We start from the raw sequence: 19,988 nt of genomic DNA on the forward strand, positions 1-19,988 counted from the left end.
GTTAATCAGAAAAATGAAAATGAAATATATAAAAAACGAAGATTTGACCAGCGAAATTCGCATCCGTCGTCTCTTGGTTTTGCCTCAAAAAGATTTGATTTCCCTCCTTAGGGTTTCCGGCGTAACGTTTTCCTCCGGGGTCCACGGAAGGTGTTGACAGACGTTTCCCGACCCGATTCTCGCCGGAGTTTTTGCCGGAAATCAGAACGGGGCATGATGCTCTGATTCCCTTCCAGATTTCCATTTCTCACGTCCAGACAAGGAGGAGGCCTGAACGCCCGTTCCGCGGCAGTTTCCCGTCGGTTTTGGCGGGAACGCCGCGAAGAGACGGAGAACTCCGCCGTTCTCTCCGCTGTCAGATCAGGTACGCCTTTGTCGATGGTTTTGGATCGTTACTGTTCTGAACATGAGGGGATTATATGAAGCTTCGCGTATTTCTGTTTCGTCTGAGATAGAATTTGTGAATGTCGCGCGTGAAGTTTTGAGACGAGGCCAGGCCTCGTTTTCTGACGTGCATTTTACATTTTTTTCTGGAATCCAACGAGGCTTTGAGGTATTGCTGTGATTTTCATACGCGTATCCTTTGGTGTTCGATTTGTATATTCTGAGCTTGAGTTGCCTGAAAACGATTGACAAATTTGTGCTTGTATTGTAGTCCGTTTAATTTCGTAGTAGATTTCAGAGGATCTTTTGTTAAGTCATTGTTACGTGAAATAGGAGAGCGAAATAATCATTTGAAGCTTACTTCCATTTACAATTGAAGCAGATGGGATATCTATTTATTCATTTTCTGTTTTATTTTTCTTTGATACAAGAATTAATTCCGTTTTGGTGGTGGTAATTTAAATTTCCTGCTCATGAAAATAATTGTGGAAAGGCTTGTGGTAATAACTGAGTGGAATTTCTCTGTCTATTGATCAGGCAAACTTTTGAATGTGGATCGGATACATCATGGATGGGAAAAAACTACGTAAAGAAAATACAGCAGGCTTGTTCGTGGTTCTTTCATATGGTTTTTCCCCCTCGTCTTATTGTCGTTCAGATGAATTTGAATAAGTTTGAATTCATTCCCAGAAGGTAACTACTGAAGATGGTGGTGATTGCCTTTTTGCTTTATGGTTTCAGGGAACTGCGACTTAATACAGCGACGGACACCTGATGATTAAGAGATAGGAGCAGAAACGTCCGTTCCAGGTCATGGATCTTCAATCTCCTTTGGGCTTCTCGAATAAATGTTGTACTAATAGTTGTAGCCTGACGGGTAGCAGCAAATGGCATCGTTCTGTGAAGAGGAAGGTTGAACAGATTGAGGAACTGCTGGGCCATAGAGGAGATTTGGTGGATGACCTGGACTATTTTTCAGTTGCTCGAATTGAGATAGAAAATGAATGCATGGCTTTGAGAGAGACAGTAAATAGTCAGCAGAAACAAATTCAGGATCTTTGCAGTGAGCTAGATGAAGAAAGGAATGCATCAGCTTCTGCTGCAAATGAGGCCATGTCAATGATTTTACGGTTGCAGAGAGAAAAGGCTGAGGTTCAGATGGAAGCTCGGCAGTTTAAGCGGTTTACGGAGGAGAAAATGGCTCATGATCAGCAGGAGCTGCTGTCAATGGAGGACACTTTGTATAAGAAAGACCAGCTCATACAATCACTCAATTGTGAGATACAGGCTTACAAGCATAGGCTAATGAGTCTCGGCTTTGACCAGTTTGACTTTGAAGATGCTAAGTTGAATGAAGGTTCTTCCACGAGTCGATATAATCGAAATAGGAGTATTGGGGAGAAGTGGGAAAATGCAGATTGGCAGGAAACAGAAGAATCAAATAGATCTGTGTATTCAGAGGGTACTCCTTTAGGTCGGGGGCAGAAACCTAATCTTTTTGAGTACCCACCATTAAGATGCAGCTTGAATGGGATTCAAGAATTTTCTGAATATGATGATTCATTAGACCTTGAGAAGTATGCTTCAGGTGAAACTCCTCGTAACCGGGAGCAACTTCAGAATTTGGAGGACAGGATTTATCGTCTAGAGCATTTGGATGGTAAATTCAACTATGGAGAGAATCTCCGTGACAAAGGGGTAGCCACTCCTTCTCCTAGAAGATCAAGACATGCTAGAAATTTATCTACAGATAGTGCCAGCACTTATTCTGTTTTGGTGAAGGAAGCACACCAAGAATGTATTGTGGAAAACGTGTTGATGTCAGGTCCAAGAGAAAGCTCGAAAAGGCTGGAGGACTTTTGTGCCAATGAGGATTACTTCTATTCAAGGAATTGGAGCAATGCTTCTGAACTTGCTGATGATCCTAGTGACAGAATATATACAATTGACTCGGTTCATGGTGCACGTGGCTCTAAGCAAACATCAGATGAAAAAGGTGGCTGGATGGGGGAACCAGTTCCATACAGAAACAGGGTTGAGAATGCTAGTTATTGCATGGCTGATGGAAATTTTCGGACTCTGCGACCTGATGATGGTGCTCTTGATTGCAAACCTCAGATCGGAAAGCTTGATGAGTATGTTGCTTCACCTAGAGGTTCTTTGAAGAGGACCGATATGGTGGATGGGGATGTTAAGAAGCTGTATTTGAGGCTTCAAGCACTTGAGGCAGACAGGGAATCAATGCGGCAGTCAATAATGTCAATGCAAACAGATAAGGCTCAATTGATATTGCTAAGAGAGATAGCTCAACAGCTGTGTAAAGAGCTCACACCAGAAAAAAAGATGGTCAAAAAGCCATCCTTGATTGAAAGGATTTCATTTATGTCAGTGTTGAAGGTAAAATCTATGGTTTTAGTATGTACTATTTTCTTTAATTGGTTTGCTGAAGAAGCTATACAGATTATTAGTTTCTGCCTTGCTGTCATGTGTCAAAATCAAAATTTTCATATGAATGTCTTTTTTTCTTGTCTTCCTTTTTTTCCTTCCAGTAGCTGTCAGCCCTTTGATTTGCCTATTGAGGAGCTATACGTTTGATCTTTTTTTCCCCTTCACCTTCTTGATTAGTTTTCTTTTTCTGGTTTTTTGCTATTTGGTTTTCTTAGGTTATAGAGTTACCTGCGCATCACATTCCCAGTTATGCTTATCTTTTCTTCATTGAGTGTGGAACTGTGAAAAAGGGAGATAGAGAGAGGCTGCCAATGTGTCACACCCAAGAAGAAATGAGAATTTTCACCTAGGTAAAAGAAATAGAATTTTTAAGAATTCCTATATAAGCATACCCTCTCAAATGTGATGCTTTTGTCTTGATATGACATAAAATGCAGAGAGCTGTTATTGGCTACAGCATTTACAAACCTAATTTGGGGAAATGGATCGGCTATCTGGTCCTGTCTCTAGCATATGCTCTTGAGTGAATGATTGAAACAGTAAAGGGTCGCCTGAAACAGAATCTCTCATTTAAAACACCCCAGCTCCAATTAGGTTCCTGTTGTTGTTTTGGTTGTTGGTCTAAAGGAGTTTATCATGTACTTGCTAGTCAATTTTATTCCAACCAGATATTAACTCTGATCTGACCCTGTGTTGAGTAATGAACAGCTGAGGGAAGTGACTGCATGAACATGGTTAAGTAGGGGACTCTTATATACAATATGACAGCTTCTTTATCTGTAATTATTTACAAGAACATATTATCTGGTCAAATGTGATTGTACCTAAATGGACTGTATGCATCACCAGTCAAACATCCTTTCATCTTCTGGTTTATGTTGGATTCCTGAAGCATTTCTAACTTTTCTTTTTTTCTTTTGTTGCTTCTAGAGCATGATTTATGCTTTTATTTTGGTTTTAACTTTTAACGACTTGCATACAAGTGACGTTTCATAAGAAACTTACTCTAGTTTACCGTGCATCTGATTTTCAGTGGATTGTGTCTTTTATCTTCTGCAGAAAGAGACCACAAAGAATAAAGTAAGTAATGGTTCGCTCATTTATTTACTCTTTGTAACCACATATGTACAATTACGAGGTAATCATCTTGTTTCCTTCCCTTTTCAGATACCCATTTGGTCCAACCGGGAACAATGTGGGCCTTATATTGCTTTTGGATAGATCTTCACAATTCAGACGTTGGAGAGGCATCACCAGAGCAAAAGCATGAAACAGGAGATTTGAAATAACGATGGTGCATTTGGTTGGAGAACTTTTATAGATCCAAAGCATATACAGTTGGTTGAGGATTGATGTGTAATCTGCAATGGGGCTTTATTGCTTTAGCACCATGGAGTTAATGCCTTGTGGTGCTCATCTATAACAAGGTTGCACAAATTTGATATTGTTCGTAAATTTGTCTTCGGGTGCAGTACCAAGAAACCTGTCCAAGTTGTGAACTCTCACAATCATTAAGCTTTCCTTGAGCTTTTTCAACTGATTCTGTGAGGCAGACGTTATGGGTGAACAGTTTCTGTAAAATGAATGTGTAGATCACTTTTGTACAGCTTCACCTGAAATTGTATTCATTGAGTTTTAGTTGTAATTTCTGTGTATCTTAAAAGTGCAGCTGGATTTCCAGTTTCTACTCATGATATGCTCCGTAAACCAAGAATATAGTGTTTCTTTTGTATGTTTTACCCGTTTAGCATAATATCACACAATCGAGGTGTGCGTTGCATTTCTAGCCTCAAGAAGGCAGAAAGGATATTGCAGCATTTCATCTGGTTTTCTTCGCTCTTGCAAATTACTGAACTACTTATCAACATTTTATTCTCATGATGCAGATTCCGGCAAGCTAATCTTTCCGTGGTGCTAAAACATGAAGGCAAAAAAGGCGCCCTTCTGTTAATTTGCAACAAAAAATTGCTATTTTCTCCTTGTGGTTGAAGGGTGGGGAAGGGTTTCTTTTCTTGTGGTCATGTGCAAATTGGGAACACAAGAAGGTGCATGGAATTTCCAGTAGAATGCCCTGAAAATTTTGATAGTTCTGATGTCTTTTGTCATAATATGCTTAACTGGGAAAGTGAAATTCCCGTCCAGCGCTTGTATTTTAGGGCTTGTTATCATGCTTGGTAAGGTGGCTAACTTAGATCGCCATTTGGAACATGTTTGTGTTGTAAATGGGGGAAGCTTGTCGAGTGGTTTAGTTTTTCGGTGAAGTGCCTTAAGGTTTTTATTTGAGCTCATGAAATTGGCTGTCGCTGAAAACAATGATTCTCATTTTTTGAAAAATCGACACCACTATTGTGATCAGGTTAACAACCATCACTATTTTCAACCTGCAGTAATAATGTTCTTTTTTTTCTTCCCACTAACAGTAGTCTTCAAATTATTAATTTGTTCATGATGGTCGCAAGAATGAGTAAAATCTGCAATGCGTCGCTTCAACCAATCAAAAGGAGCTGTTATTTCAAAATGATCCATCCCTGATAACAGATCGTAGAGTTCGGGTGACCAGAATATGCCTGAGGGTTGAGGCCCTCCTTTCCTTGGCCCAGGTTTCAAGACTACTTTGGTGGAGACTCTCACCCGTCTGACAGACCAACCAACTACGTTGAACTCTCGGAGTGGGAGATTTTAAGTTACTTTGAAGATAGAGTGAACCAGAGATTTTTCTACTTTTTGGATTTACTCAAGGCTGATCTAAATGCACTTGCTATTAAGTGAGAATCGTGAAATATTCCTTGTTTGGAGTTCGAGTTCAGTCTGAGCTAACTAAGAAAACCTCGAGCTCGACTCGGCTCAAGCTCGAGAATAGCTCGATGGAAGCAACTCGAGCTCGACTCGGCAGTTATATGTTGAGCTCGAGCTCGACTCGATTAAGACTCGACAAACTCGTTTCAATAGAATTGATATTCATCATTATGTGTTGAGCTCGAGCTCAACTTGATTAAAGCTCGACAAACTCTTTTGAATAGCTCGACAAACTAGTAAACTAGTTTGAATATATTGACTTATTATGGCTCAACAAACTCGATTAAGGCTCGAGCTCGACTCGACAATTACATGTTGAGCTCAAACTCAAGTTGATTATTTAAACGAGTCGACTCATGAACTCGAGCTCCGCTCGTTAAGCAAATGAATCGACTCAAACTCATTCACGAGCCAAGCTTTAACGAGTCGAGCTCAAGTGACTTGACTACCCCTATATCTACTGAGTAAACAAACTCCAAATTTCACCACAGAAGATTTATAATGTTCGGTATGTGGCAAAAACCTCAGATCACCTGGAAATTTTTGATAAATACATATTTTATCAATTTTAAAAAAAAGTCTCTTTAGAAAAAGGAATTTTTGCATAAGTAATGCTCCATTCACCGTGTCCGCGTCCCTTGTGATAGGACAGTGGACTCCCATTACGCTCAATATTGCCAGCTTTGCCACTCAGCCGCCGGCTCCTTTCCTTCTTTTCTCTGTGCGTCCTTGTCAAACATGTAAGGACAAAATCGTATTTTTCCTTCTTAGGGCGATGCTAAAACCTCCTCTTGCGTGCGTGCAGCTTCTCTCCTCTTCTCTGTCTTGTGCTTGTCCCAGCGAGGAGTTGCCCTCCTTTTCTTCTCCTTTACATACTCCGTGTGGCTGTCCATCTTCGCCCTTCCGCGTCGTCTTCCCCGTGGAATTCTAATCCCTCCTGTCATTTTATCTGAATCAGAGTATGGCCTCCCTTCTTTTTCTTTCTTGTTTTGGGTGTGCTTTCGCTCCCGTTTTGATTGCGCGTTAGGCAAATGCTGATGGATTTGATTTTCATTTATCTTTGTATAAATGTGTAGGGTTTATTGGTTCCTCAAGGGTCTAGGTTTTTTGAAGTTTTGAATGCGGAAAGCAGAACGAAGCTGAAATGTTAGGGTTTTATTTTGTATGGTGGTGTTCTTAGAATTTGATTATCTCTTCTATGAAGAGGAGATGTTGTAATGTGCTTGTCCCGATCTCTAGGGGTTTCTTTCTTCCTTGGTTTCTGCTGTTTTTTATTGTTTCTAACGTGTCGTGGATCTGCTGGAGCTTGTTTTGCTTTGTTTCTGTCCCAGTGACTAGTGTTTGCTTCGTTAAGATAGAGAGTTTCTCTTCTTCAGGTTTTGCTGAAGTCTTTCCGTTGTTTTGGTTATAGGAGTACAGAGTTCTTTGCTGCAATAAGCCAAGATGTCGAGGAAGGGGTTAATGGAGCAGGACCTGAGTAAGCTTGATGTCACGAAATTGCATCCGCTCTCGCCGGAAGTAATTTCCCGTCAAGCTACCATCAACATAGGTCAGTAACGGTTTGGTGCTCCGTGGCAATTCAAATAAACGTGAATAATCGAATTACAGAACTACTGATTGAATTGGATTATGTGATTTTGTACGTTCAGTTTGTTCAACTTATTGATTATGTCTGTTCTTATGATTTTGCTCTTGGTGATGCTTCTCTTCCCCTCGTCATATATTTCTCATTTGAGCTGGTTTTCTGGAGTTCATTTATGTGTTGTTCTTTCACTGATGGGATAAAAGAAATACCTTGTTTGTTGGAACTTGTTTCTTCGCTGTTTATGGGTGATCAGACTATCGTTACGGCTCTGCTTAGCTTGGTTTGATCCTTGTGATTTGTCCCATGCTATTTGGCTTCTCATATAGTCTGCCTCATGGTTGCTAGAGAAGCCTTTTCCAACAAATTTTCTGAACATTCTCTAACTGCTTCCTTTTCCGGTGTGTCCCTCAATTTTTTCATTACATCTTCTGCATTTATAGGTGTTGTAGCCATTTTGACTTAGAGGAATATTTCAAATCTACATTTCACTTAGAAGTGCATCTCCAACAATTAAACGTTTACCTGGTTACTTGAAGTAATATGAATCTGTTTGGTTTTGAATGTACTAGATGTTAATATATTAACAAAAGAAATCGTTTTACTTAAAAGTACATCTTCAAAAGTTAAACGATTACCTGGTTCTATTTGAAATTTTGAAGTAATCAATGTAGACAGAAGAAGTTGTCGAAAAACTTTTGCATGTTGAATACCTTTAAGTTCTTTTCCTTGTCCTGAGCATAGTTCAGTTTCATTGGTTTGAAATTTCAGTTTATGGTTTGAAACTTTTCTAGTCAGACCAGCGTGTGTTACACTTGATAGTTGATACATGAGTAAAGGTGGTCATGCAAGCTGAGTGATCACTAATTCCAATTTTGCAGGTACAATTGGACATGTGGCACATGGGAAATCAACTGTTGTTAAAGCGATATCTGGTGTGCAGGTGATGTGATTCCCTAGGGTTTTAAAGTTTTTGCATGTCCCCCTTCCTCAGCAACACTTTCATGCTTGAGTAATTAATATTTTTGTTGTTACTTTTGTGTTTACTTTATTTGATGAATTTACTGCACTCATTTTCTTTATTTTGGGGCTTTCATGTTGTTCTCTGAGTCCATTTTATATGGACCTGTTTAACTCTATGATATGTACTTACTGAGGTACATCAGTCACCAAAGAAAAATGGAAATTTCTTTAATCATATTGTGATTAATAATGTTCTTCAATTTGACTTAAAAGAAGGACAATTCATCTGTTGCTTGATAGAAGTTTGGATTTGGAAAAAGTCATTTTGTCTATTTCTCTGATTAAAAGAGTATCATATCTGAAATTGTTATATGTTGCTGTTGTTGTTGTTTTGTGGTCTGTCTGCTGATATTGGAATTTGCATTTCTCTAGACTGTTCGCTTTAAAAATGAACTGGAGCGTAATATCACGATTAAGCTAGGATATGCTAATGCAAAGATATACAAATGTGAAGATGAGCGCTGTCCTCGGCCAATGTGCTACAAGTATGTAATGGGAAAGCGCTTCACATTGCTTTATGATTTTCCATCATTTTGATGTTTGCTTGTCATAACTCTTGGTTTGATTTATATCAGGGCTTATGGAAGTGGGAAGGAAGACAGTCCTTTATGTGATGTTATTGGATTTGAGAATTGTCGGATGAAGCTGTTGAGGCATGTTTCATTTGTGGACTGTCCAGTAGGTCCATTTATCTGATCGCCTGTATTTATTTAAACTGAACTTCTTTCTGATTCTCATGTTATCAAGCCTAGGTTTATGTACTTTTGTTCTTTTGCTTTTTTTTTCCTGGAGTTATTTGTGTTTATTTTTGCTGCATAAAACATGAAATTGAAATGCATCTACTTTGTGTACTTTTTAGTTTTTATTATGATAAGTTCTGAGTTTAGGAAGGGTCATTAGCTGGAGAATATTTTTGTTTGCCCAGGCTTGTCAAGTTTAAGTTTCATGAAGGATTACTAAACTGGGAGAAGGGAAACAAATTGGAAATTCTAATTCTGGGATTTGCAACATTTTTCTAATTCAGCTCCAATTCATTACCTATCATTTTCTACTTGTTACTTATATCATATTTTCTGACTTTATTGATTAGAAAATCTTCAATTTGATGAAAAATTGAGTCCAGTGCTAATATAAAGTTAATCTAATTTAATTAGTTAATGTGGTGGCATTGAAGTTACTTCTAGTCAACCTATTGGCGTGGAAAACTGGAAATGATTATTCATGCCTCTTCCCTCAACAAAGTTATTGCATGGTTGTTATCTACTTTCTTCTGCACATATCTACTAGTTTGAAACTTGTAATCTTCATCTTGCAAAGGATCTGTTGATTTTGAGAGCATGAATTGTTTTGATTTGGTTTGCAACTTTGCTTGTGTCTTATCTAGTAAGCTAGGTTGGCTTTATATATGATTAGTTCAGAGGTTGCCAAAAATAGGTGCAATGAGTGTTTACTGTCTAGGCATGGCATTTTTTTTCTTTTATTTTTTATGGAGAGGGCATTGATGAGTATATGTTCATCATCACCTAAATTCAGGTTGTGCTTGCCTTACAATTTCTAACATAATGATGCTATCCAAAACATCATATCTGGTGCTACACACTTCACAAATACATTTATAGAGATCACTTGTCAGGCGCCGTAAAGATACCAGCACACAATTGTGGTTGTTACTTTGAATCATTTGGACTACCTGGCTGTCAGTATTTTAACGTATATTTTTGTAGTCATGACCTATCTTGATGATCAAGAACTGACTGTATGATGTAATTTAGGTGTATGTACCTTAGTGAAGAAAATGTTTGTCAATGGATGGACAGCCATTAGATCCCAGCACTAGTTGTCATTTTTCTATTTTGACCTTTCCTTTTTTAATTCTTTGCAGACACACACACACACACACACACACACACACACACACACAGACATACATACATATATATGTGTGTATGTAGTCATTTTGCATGAACTTTATGTATATATTTTTGTGAAAAATGACGCCTCAATGATATGTCTTCTTCAGGAGAATATGTTATTATGCTCACTTCTCTCCCTTTTAAGACTTATTTTATCGGCATATTTCCAGGGTCATGATATTCTTATGGCTACAATGCTTAATGGGGCAGCCATCATGGATGGAGCATTGCTTTTAATTGCAAGCAATGAAAGCTGTCCTCAGCCTCAAACTTCAGAGCATCTTGCTGCTATTGAAATTATGAGACTCCAGCACATTATCATTCTACAAAACAAAATTGATCTTGTCCAAGAGAGTGTCTCTATGAACCAGTATGAAGCCATTCAGAAATTTATCCAGGTCAGTAGTATAATGGCAGCTATTTCACATTTCAAGTCAAAAGCATTTTTTTTTGTCCTTTCTTATTTGAAACGGGGTTATACTAAAAAAACCAGTGATTCTTTTATTTGCAGGGAACAGTTGCTGATGGAGCACCTGTCGTGCCTATATCTGCACAGTTGAAGTACAATATTGATGTGGTTTGTGAGTACATTGTGAAAAAAATTCCAATTCCTCAGAGGGATTTTGTTGCACCACCAAATATGATTGTTATCAGGTCATTTGATGTCAATAAACCTGGATCAGAAGTTGATGAAATAAAAGGAGGGGTTGCTGGTGGAAGTATTCTGAGGGTATGTCTACTTCCGTGAACTTAAAGCTCAGGCTTAGTCTTGAAGTTGTTTTAAAGAGAGTTTGTGACAAGTATTTCAAAAGTCTTTTAGTTGCATTTTCTTTTCAATTTTGACTGTATATCAATTGAACAAAGTAAAATTTTCCATTGAGTATGGAGCTCGCAGAGAGAGTTGTTGTGCCAAGTTTACCTAGCCAAACCTAATAATTTACTTTAGTCTTGAAATCCAAATTTTAGGATGCACCGTTATCTAGGTAATCTGGTCTCCATTGTCAAATTTTGCTCTCTGCTGATATTTGTGTACATTTAATGCCTTCTAGGCGTGGTAGTTCTAATCTCTTCAGCATCATGTTTATTTTGGCATTTACAATATGCGCCTCTGGTGTATGTTGCAGGGAGTTTTGAAGGTGAACCAGTATATTGAAGTTCGTCCGGGGATTGTTGCAAAGGATGAAACTGGCAATATGAGATGTACACCTATATACTCGAGAATAGTTTCGTTGTTTGCTGAGCAGAACGAGCTGCAATTTGCTGTTCCAGGTGGACTTATTGGAGTTGGTACAACAATGGACCCTACTCTCACTCGTGCTGATAGGTTGGTTGGTCAGGTCCTTGGGGAGGTTGGCTCGCTTCCTGAAGTCTATGTAGAGCTTGAGGTAAGGGCACCTTGCAGTTGCATTTGAATCTCCTTTGCTGATGTTTCCAATAGAAAGTCAGAGACTGAGAAGCGTAGAGGAGCCTAGTTAGTGTTTCTTCATGGACATATCTTACGTTTTCATGAATATTCTAGTTCAAAATGCTCATTTATTTTCATTGTTTGTTGCTTTGACATTAGCGATTAAGTTATGCAGACTGAAACTTTGGGTTGCTCATATGTCTGTTCTGTCCTTGAAGTCATTACTGTCTGTGGTTTTAGTGGCAACTGGATTGATTGGTCCTGAACATTTTCCAGGTAAACTTCTTCCTTCTCCGGCGTCTGCTAGGGGTCAGGACAAAGGGCTCCGAGAAGCAAGGAAAAGTAGCAAAACTGACCAAGGGCGAGATGCTGATGCTCAACATTGGCTCCATGTCAACTGGAGCTCGTGTAATTGCAGTGAAGAATGATCTTGCCAAGCTACAGCTTACAGCACCAGTCTGCACAAGCAAAGGAGAGAAGATGGCCCTGAGTAGGCGTGTGGAGAAGCACTGGCGACTCATCGGATGGGGTCAAATCCAGGCAGGACTCACGCTCGACATCCCGCCCTGCCCCCTCTGAAGATTGAAGAAAACCGGGAAAGTTTCATTTGTTTATTTGCAGAGAAAGAGTAAAGATGTGGGCTGGCAGAGAGCTGCTAGGAACAATTTTTGTGAGATGGAGAAGAAAACCTGGGCTTAATTTTTATTACTACATTTCATGTTTGCGTGAAAGCTTTGACTTTGTCGGTGCCAGTTGAGATTTGGTGTATTCCATTATATTGATTTTTGAGTAATATCTGAGGACTGGTGTACTAATATTTTTGTAGATGTTCTGTCGTGTTTCTTGGTTCGTATAATCTAGTTTTGAACTGGTGACGAGTTGGCGAAAGCTCTATCAGTTTGTTTGTTTGTTTTTTTTTTTTTTTTGGGGGGGGTTCCATTTAACAGCTTACAGTGCACATAAGAGAGATGGTTCAATGAAGGAAATTCTAACTCGTCGTGCATGCTTTTGGTATTTTCTGCGTGTGTATTTGTTTTTCTTTTTTCATTTTCAAATGCTAAGGTTTTGATTATAGGAAGTCTCGGGTTTTTGCTCACATGTCGTCCCAAGGAAAGGATTTAGTTCTTTTCTAGCGGTTATATTTAATACCCAATAAGCTCGGCTCAGACATAGTGTTGTTATGATGACCGCCCTCAGAAGAGATTTAGGCCGCCCAACAAAGTTCACTGGCGTCTGCAGCACTTGACGAAACAAAGCGCTTTCGTCGTCATTTCATTGTTGTAAAAATTGGAAAAGTTAGTGTAATTTGGTGGCAAATTGATCCAATTCACACGCTGGTCTACTGTATTATAAACCGTTGCTTTTACAAATATTTTTCAAAGTTTTCTGATTTATTTTTATATATTTCTATTTTTGAAGACAAAAAGAATATAATAACGTCGTTTTGCTAGTTGAAATTTGGAACGCCGGTTTGCCGATTCACCCTCGCTGATTCTATTCAATATCCCATTTTTATGACAACACTTCACCGTTTAGCTCGTCTCGTGAACATCCAGCCATTTCTTTGTAGGCGACAGTTGGACGCTGAGATCGTCTTCAGCGAGTCTTGGGAGCAAAGAATGTATAACGTAGGTGACAGAGCGGTGGCATGCAGCAAATGGCGGCCGACGCACAAAGCGAAGGATTACTTTTCAGAGTGGACATCCCGAAAAGCTCCTGCTGTTACGCTTTCCTAAAAATCTGCTGCCAACAACTAGAAGCCAAGAGCACTCGGTAGAATGCTAGCATGTCGAGGAGGCTGGAGAAGGTGAGAAAAGAATTAACTGGCGAGGAGAAGAGAGAGCAGCAAGGGTGGAGGACAAGCCAGGGCATGTGACAACGCTCACAAAGAAAACATAAATTTCTGGACGGTGGTCGACAGACTCTTTGAGCAATAGTTAGAAAGGTGGAGGCCATGCCAGATTGATAGAAGGTGTTGAGATGACCAAGGAGCCAAGTAAATGCCCTCTCATCCTCGTAGAAGGCCCTGAGAACCCGAGCGTCCCATGAAAGCTAAGGGACGGCCAGAGGTGGCCAGCACATAGGGCCATGGTTGGGGAGGTCACCAAGTCGAATGAAGAGGGGAAGGACGGTGGTTTCTCGATAGAGGCACCGGATTCCATTGTCGATGTAGAATCATCAATCAACCTGTCTTGAGCATAAAGTTACCCATCACAAAATGTTAGATCTCAGGTCCTTTTTTTGTTCCAATCACTCGCATAATTTTCATGATGGCCAAGAGTGCTTCAGTTTCCAAAATTCTCAAGCTCAAGAATCCAAAACTGTCTTTGTTAGAGACGTGTTCCGGTCTCGAACAACTGAAGAAAATTCATGGCCATATGATCAGAATGGGTCTCGTAGAAGATGCGTTTTGTGTCAGCCGACTGCTAGTCTTCTGTGCAATCCATGAGAATGGCTGCTTAGTTTATGCCAATCGCGTTTTCAAACAGATCAAGAGCCCAAATGTGTTTGTGTATAATGCCATGATCAGAGGGCATGCTTGTGGAAAGAAACCAGAAGTCTCACTTGGGTTCTACCGGCAACTGCTGAAACAGGGCTTACTACCAGACAATCTCACATTCCCCTTCTTGGTTAAGTCATGCACCCATCTTCAGTGTTTGGAGTTAGGGAGGGGGTTCATGGCCAAGTGATCAGACATGGTTTTGAGTTCGACGTCTACGTCCAAAATTCTCTGGTTCATATGTATGCTTCATGTGGTGATCTAGAGACAGCGCGGAAACTGTTTGAGAAAATTCGGCAATTAGACGTAGTATCTTGGAGCTCTATGATTTCTGGTTACAACAGATTTGGAGACGTCACATCTGCGAGGGAGTTGTTCGATAAAATGCCTGACAGAAACGTGGTAACATGGAGCATAATGGTTGCGGGATATGCTCACAATGGCCGCTTTGACAAAGCATTAGAAATCTTTCAGCTACTTCAAGAAGAGAATGTGCAGGCTAATGAAGCGGTCATGGCCAGTGTCATTGCTTCCTGCGCCCATCTCGGGGCCCTGGATCAAGGTAAGAAGGCCCATGATTATGTTATCAGAAACAAGCTCTCTGTTACTTTAAATCTTGGGACTGCACTTGTTTACATGTACGCGAGATGTGGGAGCATTGACAGGGCACTGCAAGTGTTTCATGACATGCCTGATCAAGATGTTCTCAGCTGGACGGCAATGTTAAGTGGCCTGGCTATGCATGGTCATGCAAGAAGGGCAATCGAGTACTTCTATGAGATGCTGAGAGCGGGGTTTAGACCAAGGGATGTCACATTCACTGCAGTTTTATCGGCTTGCAGCCATGGAGGATTGGTCGAGAAAGGCTTCGAACTTTTTGAAAACATGAAAAAGGAATACAGTATTGAGCCAAGGATGGAGCACTATGGATGCATGGTGGATCTGCTTGGACGTGCAGGAAAGCTAGATGAAGCTGAAGGTTTTATACATGGAATGCCATTGGAGCCGAGTGCGCCCATTTGGGGTGCCCTGCTTGGTGCTTGTCGAATTCACAGGAATGCAGAAATGGGAGAGAGAGTGGGTAAAAAACTATTGGAGTTGATGCCAAACCACAGTGGGTACTATGTGCTATTATCAAACATATGTGCTCGTGCCAACCACTGGGATAATGTGATCAAGTTGAGGGCAAAAATGAAGGAAATTGGGGTGAAGAAATCACCAGGCTTTAGCCTGATAGAGCTGAATGGAGTGGTGCATCGATTTACAATTGGAGATGTCTCTCATCCTGAAATTGCCAAGATTAAGGCAATGTGGGAAGAAATAGTCCGCCAGATACGTGCAGCCGGATATGTAGAAGATACATCAAATGTTCTGTTCGATGTAGATGATGAGGAAAGAGAGAGCTCACTTGCTAGGCACAGTGAGAAGCTTGCAATTGCATTTGGTTTGATGAGGTCAGGCAAGGGGACCACCATCCTGATTGTAAAGAACCTCAGGGTGTGTGAAGACTGCCACACAGCATCCAAGTTTGTGTCAAAGGTCTTTGAAAGGGAGTTGATTGTGAGAGACAGGAATAGGTTTCACCATTTCAAGGATGGTGCCTGCTCCTGTATGGATTACTGGTGACCCAGTGGGTTAGAGTGTTTTCCTTTTCCCTGCTGTTGATGAACCTGAGCTTGGACAGATCCTTACCATATGATGCATGCCAATATTGAACTTCAAACTCTTAACTAGGATCATGCAGAGTATAGCTTCATGGATCTGTTTCTAAGTTTTTTTCATCAATTCTTGTGAGATAATGCTTGTCATACATATTCTATTTATTGTGTTCAATTCTTGAGGGTTCAATATCTGACATCCTCTTTTATTGCATTATGAACGAACCATTATTTAGCTTTTCCCAATTATTTGAATTTTTTAAATATTGTCAAGAAATCTCTCCTGAACAACATATCAACTTTAGCACATACAACGATTGAATCAGGGCCTACTTGATATGAATTAAGATATGTAGCTTACAACATTTTCCTTAACTGTTCTCTGTATAGGTATCTCAAGTCTCAAACCATTACTTTTAGAATTCAATTCTCGCATCCAAATATCACAGTCTCGATGAATTTCTTCCATGTCTAGATGTACTGTACTTTTAATCAGCGTCCAAATTGAATCAGGTGATGTTGCTCATTCCTTATTTATCAATAAAAAGATGTGTATATTGAATTTATGTTCTTTGTTTATCATATAGTCATTTGGATAACCATGTAACTTGTGACTGACACGCAGACCTTGGCACTTGTGAATTCTTTAGAAAGAGCTGATCAGAGATTAAATAAAGTGAGCACTTGTTGAGCTACCTGTCATGCTGATTTCACAAAACAAGAGCATCACTGTACCTTTCCAAACTAGCGGTAATTCACACTTAGTTTGATGATGTGATCTGGATTTGTGCCAAACTCAACCAGAACCATTTCTTGCAATTGGAAGCCCCCACTGCAAGGCCACCAGTCATCATGCTGCTCACAGTGACATGGGAAGTGCGTGTCAAACCATGCTAATCGCAGTTCCATCATATTTTGAGATTAAAGGAATCATAATCAAAGTATTGCCAAATTGAAGACACAACTAATGACAAGCTCCCTGCTTTAATTCTAAAGTACTGAACAAGGTAAAATGCATTGGATGATCTTTCATTTCATGTCTCCATTCAAACCTGGACAGAAAAAAAAAAATCCAATGATATCAAGTATTGAACAAGGTAAAATGCATTGGTCGCTGTGCAAATATCATCAGCTTTATAGAAAAAAATTATTTATCGTGAATTCTGTCATCTACCAAACTTGGTAGGAATCATCTGTCGTTCAAATCTCAAGGAAATCAGATGATAGAGACTGCAGTCGCGAGATCCTATCTCCCTCTATTGATGGTAGCGGTGGAGGCAGTTACGGCAGGTTAAGCTGTCGTGTTACGACAGGTTAAGTTGCCGTAAAAGAAAAATCATCACGACGGCTTTCCTGTTGTCGAATGCGAGTGGCTCCTCCGCTCTAAAATACCAGGTTGTCGCGACGACCAGTTTATCTTTTTTTATGGTAATTCTTTCATGCTATAAAATTATGGTAAAAGCTGTCGAAAGCCGTCGATCTACTGAACTGTCACTCACCCTTCAGTTCATACTTACATATTCCATCGCAATTCAAGCAAAATCGAAGGGTATCTCATTATGAAACTTCTCATTGAGTTTTCATGCATCTGCTAATAGTGATTTACAAATGAAGGCATACTATGATCATTCAGATTCAGCAAGTTCACTCATCTCACGAAAATCTGTCATGCGATATCTCATATCTTTGGATAATAGTCGTCTTCCATGGAAGACAAGTAAACATAGTAGCGTCTCTCGTGTCCCATTACGCAGAATTCAGAAAGCTACCCATCACAGAATGTTTGATCTCCTATCAGTCTATTTTTCAATTACTCGAAATATATAAATTTCGTAATGATCAAGCCGAGCTACTTCATTTCGTAATGTGCAGAAAGCTCCGTTTGCCTTCGTTAGATTCGTATTCCTGCCTCGCGAAAGTGAAAGAAAATACATGGCCATGTGATCAATGGCTCTTTATAATGTGCACAAATGGAGATCAGGTTACTTTAATAATGTGAGCCACAGCTAGAGTTCGATGCTAGAGTTCGAGGTAAGCGGGAGACTCACCACCCAGCAGACAGTGGGAGTTCCCATCTACCCTTTGGTCTCCACAAGGTGTAGGTCTGCTGTTTATATTTTGGGTTACAATTTCCGTAACACTTTCAACTTGCATTAGCTTCCTTTTTTTTTATGATATTCGTTGGTCAGTAGCTTTCTTTTTATGATACTCGTATGTCAGTAGCTTCCTTTCTATGATACACATTCGAAATAAATACTAGTTGTCTACTAATCCTCACCCTGTCCATTGCACCAACCCCTTCCGAACCACTACTATACACTGACATTGAAATAAATGAATCTGTTGTGACTGTGTAAAATGGGCCACAACTTGATCCTCTCTCTCTCCAATTAAGGTGTACCGACACTGAACTCGTCGGGTTTGAAGGTTGGAAGTCCAATGCTACTAGCCCTACCACTGGAACTCTTGTTGGTGCTAAAATGAGATTCGATTTTTTAGAACAAGACAACCCATTTTAGTGACTCTTTAAACAGTCAATGCCATTTGAGCTTTGCTATGTGCTAGTTCACAACCCAACTACTATTAACTAAATTAGCATCTTATAAGTTTCAGAATATTTGGAAGTGACTGATACCAAAATGAGCCCCAAGGGGTGTAGCGTGTTTGCTCGGCTTGAGTGGCACTGGTGATGCATTAGTGACACTCGAGTTGAATGGTGTACCATAAAACCACCCAATTTCTAACACAACTCGAGATCCTGGATGCAGAGAGAAGGAAGGAGCATTTTGGTCTCTCACTCAAGTGGTGGGATGTACTCTTATCACCGGAATAATACCAGAAATGAGTCTTGTCCAAATTCATTTTTGGCAAAACCTGTTTCTTTAAGTTATATTCACAAAAACCAAAATGTTTGAACCTACTACCCAAACATAAAATCTATTTTTTTTCAAAAACTGATTAAAAAAATAGTTTTTTATAAAACTAGTTTTTTCACAAAACCTTTTCTTTTTTAACATTTCTCACATCACTAAATATCATATTCTTCTTAAGTAGCTAACATTATAAATTATAAAGGTATTTGATAAAAAAACATTTGGGATAGATGTTCTTTGAATACATGATCTAAAAACCCTTTATGTTTTGTTGCAAGAAAAACGGTATAATTACAGATATTGTTTCTAAATCTAACAATCAAATGCTGGACATGACCACACCATGTTCCTCGAAACAAATATGGCACTTTCAGGGGGTTTAATTTAATATGTATAAAAAATTTAAAAATTTCTATTTCAGTTCTTGTTAAAATTTTGAAACCATAGTTTAGCTCCTGGGACAAAAATTCTTGGCTCTGCCCCTGGACACTTTTGCCTTATCTACAAGTTAAAAGTTAGAGTAGATGATCGTCCTTGAAAGCAACGTTCTTTGTATCTCTACACCATCCCACAAATTATTATCACGAGGTTGACCATCCCACAAATTATTATCACGAGGTTGATCATCAGATACAACAGCCAAAGCACCAAACCATGATAATTAAGTCCACTCTCACATATATCGCAATATTTTTGAAAATATCGTGATATTAACATCAAAAATAAGAAGAAGGAAAAAAATTGTGATATTTAGAAAAAAAGGGAAAAATAATTTTTTGCATTATTATACATTTTTTCCCAATTTTTTTTCATTTTTTATTTTTTAGCATGATATTATCATGGATTTAAATATAAACTTATTTTTGTCATTTTTATTATCATTAAAACATTCCTTTTATCACTTTGATATAGTTTCATTTGTTTTCCTATTAGTTTCTCACATTTATACACAACTTTTTTATTTTTTAAAGTTTTCCCAAAATTTTCTTAAAAAAACAACTTTGCCATTAAAAACCCGAAAACAATATTTGTGATAATCTCAACCTTCAAAAAGCAGGAGAGTAGATGGGCTCAATGTGAACGGTTTGAAATATTGCAATCAGAAGAAGCCAGTCTTAAGATCAGCATCTTAAAAGATTTACCTTTCATGAATACTTTCTTCTTAGATTTTCGTGGATTGGTTGCTTGGGTTGTTCATCTAGGAAGCATGTTGTTCCCTAGAAACGGTTGTGATGTCATTTTCCGGGGAAGTTACTTGGTAATTTCGTCCATATCGGCTGCTAAGTTTACTAATCAATTTTCTCATTTGCTTCGAGAAGGGGAGGAAGTTGATTATTCTCGGCTGGTAGATCAGCTGGCCTTTTGGCAGCTTCAAGAACCATGCTGACGTTAAAGGGAAACCTGGA

At 39.2% G+C, this 19,988-nt stretch overlaps 3 protein-coding genes across 4 annotated transcripts; all 3 read left to right on the forward strand.

Moving 5' to 3' along the window:
* The first annotated feature begins 68 nt into the window (after window positions 1–68).
* Window positions 69–4,571, forward strand: LOC116245859 (myosin-binding protein 7). 2 transcript variants are annotated; one of them, XM_031617442.2, is made up of 5 exons: window positions 69–364; window positions 922–1,012; window positions 1,126–2,781; window positions 3,866–3,912; window positions 4,000–4,571. In XM_031617442.2, exons 3-5 carry the CDS (start codon window positions 1,198–1,200, stop codon window positions 4,100–4,102), a joined length of 1,734 nt encoding a protein of 577 aa, XP_031473302.1. In that variant the 5' UTR covers window positions 69–364; window positions 922–1,012; window positions 1,126–1,197; the 3' UTR covers window positions 4,103–4,571. The 2 variants fall into 2 exon arrangements, with proteins under 2 accessions (XP_031473302.1, XP_031473303.1); XM_031617443.2 differs by having other exon boundaries at window positions 922–992.
* A 1,862-nt stretch (window positions 4,572–6,433) lies between these two features.
* Window positions 6,434–12,376, forward strand: LOC116245992 (eukaryotic translation initiation factor 2 subunit gamma-like). The gene is made up of 9 exons (XM_031617656.2): window positions 6,434–6,587; window positions 7,040–7,177; window positions 8,092–8,153; window positions 8,606–8,718; window positions 8,809–8,911; window positions 10,317–10,544; window positions 10,658–10,876; window positions 11,271–11,531; window positions 11,828–12,376. The coding sequence occupies exons 2-9, from the start codon at window positions 7,072–7,074 to the stop codon at window positions 12,128–12,130; spliced, it is 1,395 nt and encodes a 464-aa protein (XP_031473516.1). The 5' UTR covers window positions 6,434–6,587; window positions 7,040–7,071; the 3' UTR covers window positions 12,131–12,376.
* Window positions 12,377–13,054: 678 nt separating this feature from the next.
* On the forward strand, window positions 13,055–15,924 carry LOC116249146 (pentatricopeptide repeat-containing protein At5g06540-like). Its single transcript, XM_031622312.2, is given in 2 exon segments — window positions 13,055–14,209; window positions 14,212–15,924. Coding segments are annotated over 2 exon segments (1,857 nt in total). The 5' UTR covers window positions 13,055–13,818; the 3' UTR covers window positions 15,678–15,924.
* The last annotated feature ends 4,064 nt before the right edge of the window (window positions 15,925–19,988 follow it).

This window comes from Nymphaea colorata, chromosome 1 (genome assembly GCF_008831285.2).
Source record: "Nymphaea colorata isolate Beijing-Zhang1983 chromosome 1, ASM883128v2, whole genome shotgun sequence".
Classification (NCBI taxonomy): Eukaryota; Viridiplantae; Streptophyta; class Magnoliopsida; order Nymphaeales; family Nymphaeaceae; genus Nymphaea; species Nymphaea colorata.